Here is a 6,508-nt window from a genome sequence, read left to right on the forward strand (position 1 = left end):
TTAGAAACTAGAAACCCGAAAGAAACTAAATTTGACTTTCAAATTGCATCCAAAATATTATCCTATTCACTTACTACAATAAATATATGAAATTTATTCTATTTTAAAACCCCACTACCTCACATTTCTTATCCACATAATTTTTCAGTGTTTTCATGGACGTGTTATACTGACAACTTCTCACAATCATTTTATGTATTTATTTTGTACGTATGTGATTACTTTTCGGGTTAAAAAGGAAAATAGAAAGTACCTCCGAACACGCGCATGAGTGCCTACGCTAGTGTGTATATATATAGTCATTCCCAGCCGCTTTAGCTATGCAATCTGCAACTGCATACTTGTGTTGTGAAATTCACTTAACTTAGTACTCCGGCCAATGCATTACGTTTTCTGTTGAAAGCCTGAAGCACTCGTCACACTCAACCATCAAATCCTGTTGCTCTTGCCAATTTACAACGCCTTTCTCACTGGTAAGTTATAACTTCTTATTAGTAATTTTGTCATAGTCATCATGATCTAAAAGTGGAAGACTATGTTCAGTGCTTCTCTGTTATTTGAATAACATTTTTCTTTTATGATTTGTTTGCAGCTTTTTTCGATGGTTCATTTTCATTTTTGGCTGTTTTCATTTTTCTTTAAAAATTGGAAACGAGAACTTTTTTTCTATTTTCTAGTTTTGTACATTAAGCAAATAAGCTAAAAGGCTAAAAGCAAAGCAGGAGCCGATCTTTGTTGTTGCATGTGGCAAGACCTGTTTGTGAAGATCTATATCGATCTAATCCCAAAAGATTGGAAGTAAAACTTGGTTGTTGTTGTTGTTTTTGTTTAATTTGATTATGACACAGTTTGTTCAGGCCATATATGATGTTTGCATTCTCATTCAACTAGAAAGAACGAGGCTACAATGATTCTTCTATTATTGTGTTCTTAATGTAACTAGTTTCAACCGTTCAAGTTGTGCTGCCACTTCCCTGTAATACTAGTTGAAAACTTTAGAGCCAACACCCTTAGTGAATTATGGCTTCAGAAATTGGACTAAGATAAGGAACAACTTTAAAAAGAAAATGGAAAACCAGAATATATTACCTACAAATTCATTAAGAGAATTTAAGCCCAAGTCCTGAGATTGTCTTATTGTAAAAAATGAGAGTTAGCTCTGAAAAGTATTAGTTGATTGTAATGTAGCCCAAGTACAGTCACAGGTCAATGAATGATTTACTTTTTATGTAATGAAGATGTAGTTGATTACCAAGATTAAGAAACGAAAGTCTTCTTGAGCTTGTTTACCATAATTCTGAGTCAAATTAAAACAGTTAGATCCAAATAAATTGCATGCTCATATGCATAGGCGTGCATACTCACACACACACACAGGCGCACATGAGCTTCCTTTATGTCTCATATGATTTGATTTTTATAACAGTCAAACAAAGATGCCTCCTAAAAGAAGAGGAGAGATAGAGGTGACTACAGAGGAGAGAGTGAATTCATCGCCTCCAACTTGTTTTCAATCTTCTTCTCCCTCGAGTTGCGAACCTTCTCTTGGACCTCAGATCAATCTAACAAGACAGAAATCATATTCTTTTGAGGAGTCAAGCTTTCATCAGCTGCAGCCTATATGTAATTCTAACTCCAGCAGTCAACTCTCTGCACTGCCTTTCTCTCATAGAATAAATCTTAGCACTTCAATTCCAGGACCCAGCATTGGAGCCATGCCAATGGAAGAAGACATTTGTCTGGATGCTGCGGGATTAAGTACTCAAACACCTAGTGGATCACAAATTGAATATGCAACACCCAATAGAGAATTGCCATATCTAATTCTTTGTGACTGTAAGTATCTCTATTTGTGGAGTAATATTTGCAGAAAGTTCTGTACATTGTACTAGAGTAATTGCCCAAATAGTGCTTGCTAGATAGCTTTTGGGTTTTTGCCTGGTCAGTCCTATATTAGCCCTCAATGCTAATCACATGCATTATTACTCCAGATAGGAAACGTTGATGGAAAGTGTGAACAGTAATTGGTATTGGATCATGTATATAGTTAAGTTATATCACTTTACATATCTATAACATATATAAGGAGATGTGATTTGCAGAAAATCTTAAATAATTGCAAGCTCCTATATGACTCGTATGAATGACACGATGTACGACATGTACTTTGTATGTAATTTCAGACAGCCAAGCATGTAGTATCTATTTTGGCTCACATTGTACCATCTTCAAGTAGAAAGCTACCTTAAACTTTGAATCTGATTCTGAAACTTTGCCTGTCAAATGAAAAAACAGTTAAAAAGGGTAGATGCAGTTACTGCAGTACTTAAATCCACCCTCAATCTCTGATGCAATATCAATAACCTAGAAACTTGTTTAGTGTTTCTGGCTAGGAACGTAAAAGTGTTGCCTCTGTAGGCCCAGGTTGTGCACGTGTTTTAGGTTACTCACATATCTTTTTTTCACTGAATGAAGGCCCTTAAATTAGATTGGATCCCTCAGCTTTAAAGCTGATGGAAGGTCAACTATATTGATCTCTTACCTTAATTAGGACAAATTGCTCTATTAAATGTACTGGGTTTTGTATGCTGGTTTGCATGGACATGCCTAAATCATTTTACCCTGCCATTTGCTTCCTCATCTATAGTTCAAAGCAAAAAAAAAAAAAAAAAAAATTTTCAAATTTATTTAATTATATATATATTTTTTAATTTTTATTATTAACTCTTTCTATTAAAACAGTATGTTGTTAAGTTTTAGACCACAGATGTTGATTGTAGTGCGAATTGATCAAGATAATTCAATTGATCCGTTTAATACAATAGGATCTTGTGGCATGGTAATTTATACCATGTGATAAATTTTGAGAAGGCAGGGGAAAAGATTTGGAATCATATGGCCATTGGGGTAGATATCGTTTGACAAAATTCTTACACATTTTTCTCATGCTTGAAAATTTTCAGCTGAAAGAAGGAAGGAATACCTCTCCCTATGTGTACCTTTATATCAAGCTGCAATCAAAGGAGACTGGAAAGTTGCTAAAGATGTCATTGACAAATATCCAGGTATTGTTCGTGTTGCGATAACCAGAAAGTGGGAGACAGCTCTGCATATTGCTGCTGCAGCAAAACGCACTGCTTTTGTGAAGGAACTGGTTGAACGTATGAACGAAGAGGATCTAGCCTTGAAGAATAAAGATGACAACACTGCTATTTGTTTTGCTGCCGCATCAGGAATTGTGGAAATTGCTAAGGTCATGGTTGGAAAAAACAGAAACCTTCCTATGATTCAAGGTAATAAAGGAATGAGACCCATATACATGGCAGCTTTGTTTGGACACAGGAATATGGTGTCATACCTCTATCCTGTTACTAATTTTGGAAGCCTAGCTCGTGAGGAACAAATTAGCCTCTTTCTTGGTACTATTTCAGCTGATTTATACGGTATGATGCACTTATAACTAGATGTTAGTATGGCATGAGATAATCTTCTTTAATAGCCTCACCTTTTTGTCATTTTTTGAAATGATTTTCATGCTGTGGCCTCTCACTAGCCATTGCCCTTTTAGAGGGTGCTAATTTTGTCTGTACCAGGCTGATTCTAATTTACTGATAATAAGGATATGAATGTTTTTTTGATGCCCAGGATAAAATTATTTGGGCCACTGAGTGTAATTCTTGTAACTAGTGGAAAGGTAGTAGCATATCTGCATTGCAAGTTAATTCATTCTCTAGTTTGGATTAGATTATTATAAAAAATGTCCTCCAAGAATGTTTAGATTTTCAAAAACCATTGTTAAATATATGTAACCAAAGCTACACAACTTAGTCATTTATTTTATTCATTTATCAAGTATTGGTGCATTGCTTTAAGAAGCACCTCATTCTATGTGAAAGCTATATATCATAAATACCTTAAACCATAAAATCCTATTACGCCAATTGAATATGTCACATCTGAGTTATATAAATTAGCATATGAAAATAGGATTCATAAAAAAGCTGATGAATTCCACACCCCCCACCCCCCCAAAGTACTTCAATAAAATTGCTGCTCTTGAATTTGATATAAGACAATTTCAGCATGCTTTGCATTCACTGCTAAGTTTCCTTTATACCTGAATATCTGTAAGTAAACAACTGTGTTGTACAGATCTAGCTTTAAAAATATTGGAAGAGGACAGATCATTAGCCTATGCTCGAGATACAAATGGTGAGACTGCCTTGCATGTCTTGGCTCGAAAGCCTTCAACAATTGCGAACAAAAGTGATCTGGGAATCTGGAAAAGAAGCATAAATTCATGTTAGTTTGTTAAGCGCTTTCTTCTTCTTCCTTCATTGTATTTTATTTTATTTTTTGGAATTTTTGTGCCCTCTCAAAATCTCTTGGCAAACAATTCATGTTGTCCATGGAAGTTTTGGGCAAATACATTTCGCCTGAGTCTTACTACATATAGTTAAGTAGACTTGATTAGTAATCCACTCTACACCTTGATTACATGTTCCCTTTGGCATTGAGATCATGGTACATGCCTTAAAAAGTTCAGATGGTATAAAATGCCCTATTTGATTCTCCAAGGGCTCATCTATCTGAGAAATTATTGTGTACTTCTGGAGTATCATAAATGAGTACTTCCTCCTCTCACATGAATGGTGGGTCCCACTAATTAAATTATGGTGTAACCCACCATTCATGTGAGAGGAGGGAGTACGCAGTTATGGTACTCTGGAAATACCTAATAATTTTCCCATTTATATATCCCCTGAAGTCTCTAGGGACATGCAATTGGTAAAAGTTCTCAACTGAATAGGATGCTATAAATAATTTAATCGATATTTTAGAATAGACATCTCATTTATTTTATGTCATTTCTGTGTAATTCTATATTTGAATTAACATTAAATTCTACCTATAGGTTTCGAATGGATATATCACAAAGATCAGATGCAGACGTTAGCCCATCAACTAGTCGAAAAACTTTGGGAATATGTTCTACAATTGCAAGATTGGGAGATTTCAAAACTAATTAAAACACCTTCAAAACTACTCTTTGATGCGGCAGAATTAGGCAATGTAGAGTTTCTGATTATCCTTATTCGCGCATATCCTGATCTGATATGGAAAGTTGATCAAAATAATCGAAGTTTGTTTCATACTGCTGTTCTTTATCGTCAGGAGGCCATCTTTAATCTAATATATGAGATTGGAGCAATTAAAGATTTGATAGCAGCATATAAGGATAAAAATAATAATGATAACAATAATATCCTGCATCTAGCTGGAAACTTGGCACCACTTAGTCGACGTCAAATTGTATCAGGAGCTGCACTTCAAATGCAAAGAGAGCTATTGTGGTTTCAGGTAAATAATAACTGTAATCATTTGCCTTCCATTTATTTGGGTTAATTGCAAATAACAGTTTTGAAAGTGATATTTTTGTAATAGCTTGAATTGGACCTTCTATTGATTATCTTGTATTAGTATAACTTTGATTCAATGTCCATTATAGGCAGTGGAAAAAATTGTGCCACCTTCATATATTAAGATGAAGAATTCAAAAAACCAGACACCCAAGGAGCTATTTGCTGAGGAGCACAAGAAGTTGTTAAAAGAAGGAGAGAAGTGGATGAAGAGCACTGCAACTTCATGCATGCTTGTTGCAACTCTCATTGCCACTGTGGTATTTGCTGCAGTTATTACAGTACCGGGAGGAGAAAATAATGCTACAGGCGTTCCTATATTTCTAAAGGAGAAGTGGTTTTTGATTTTTGTCATATCGCATGCAATAGCACTATTCTCTTCCTCAGCTTCAATAATAATGTTCTTGTCCATTCTTACGTCACGTTATGCAGAAAGCGATTTTCTTATATCACTACCCACAAGGTTGATGTTTGGAATCTCGACACTGTTTATCTCTATTGCTACAATGGTGCTAGCCTATACTGGAGCCATCTTTCTGATCTATGATCATAAACATATTTGGGTTCCCATCCTTATTGTGTTTCTTGCTTGTGCTACAGTCACATTATTTGCTTGGCAACATTTTCATCTTTGGGCTGATACTATCCGCTCAACCTATTGGTCTAGGTTTCTCTTTCGGCCACTTAAACATAGGCTTTACAATTGAATTGTCAAATTTGCCGATGTACTTATGGAGACAGTGAATAAAAATCCTTTATCTCACTTTGACTGTTTTAGTTTATGCTTTATAGACTACAATATGTTTTATGTCTAATATATGTGCATATTTTCTTTCAATTTAAATCTTGATTACTTTATAGTATTAAAAAAATTAATGTGTGACAAGTTGTGATTAGTGAAACATAAATTGAAACAATCGAAATGGGATAGAGAATTTTTATTTGGCAACTGCTAGATCTTTAGTTTCCTTAGAGCATTCTTACCAAACATGTCAAAAAATATAGCATTTAACATCTCAAAACCTAATTTTATAACATATAACACATCATTTTACAATACCACTTGTGGGGGAGATGTCCCGCCACAA

The 6,508-nt window shown here is 34.8% G+C and overlaps 1 protein-coding gene across 3 annotated transcripts; it reads left to right on the plus strand.

Annotated features, from left to right (window-relative positions):
- The first annotated feature begins 231 nt into the window (after nt 1-231).
- LOC112027255 (ankyrin repeat-containing protein NPR4) lies at nt 232-6,183 on the plus strand. Of its 3 annotated transcripts, none has more exons than XM_024059921.2 (6): nt 232-473; nt 1,427-1,836; nt 2,964-3,443; nt 4,153-4,302; nt 4,916-5,361; nt 5,510-6,183. In XM_024059921.2, exons 2-6 carry the CDS (start codon nt 1,437-1,439, stop codon nt 6,125-6,127), a joined length of 2,094 nt encoding a protein of 697 aa, XP_023915689.2. In that variant the 5' UTR covers nt 232-473; nt 1,427-1,436; the 3' UTR covers nt 6,128-6,183. The 3 variants fall into 3 exon arrangements, with proteins under 3 accessions (XP_023915689.2, XP_065624632.1, XP_023915692.2); XM_065768560.1 differs by having other exon boundaries at nt 2,964-3,293; XM_024059924.2 differs by having other exon boundaries at nt 3,066-3,443.
- Nucleotides 6,184-6,508: the final 325 nt, after the last annotated feature.

The sequence above is a fragment of the Quercus suber genome, unplaced genomic scaffold (genome assembly GCF_002906115.3).
Source record: "Quercus suber isolate HL8 unplaced genomic scaffold, Cork oak 2.0 scaffold_960, whole genome shotgun sequence".
NCBI lineage: Eukaryota > Viridiplantae > Streptophyta > Magnoliopsida > Fagales > Fagaceae > Quercus > Quercus suber.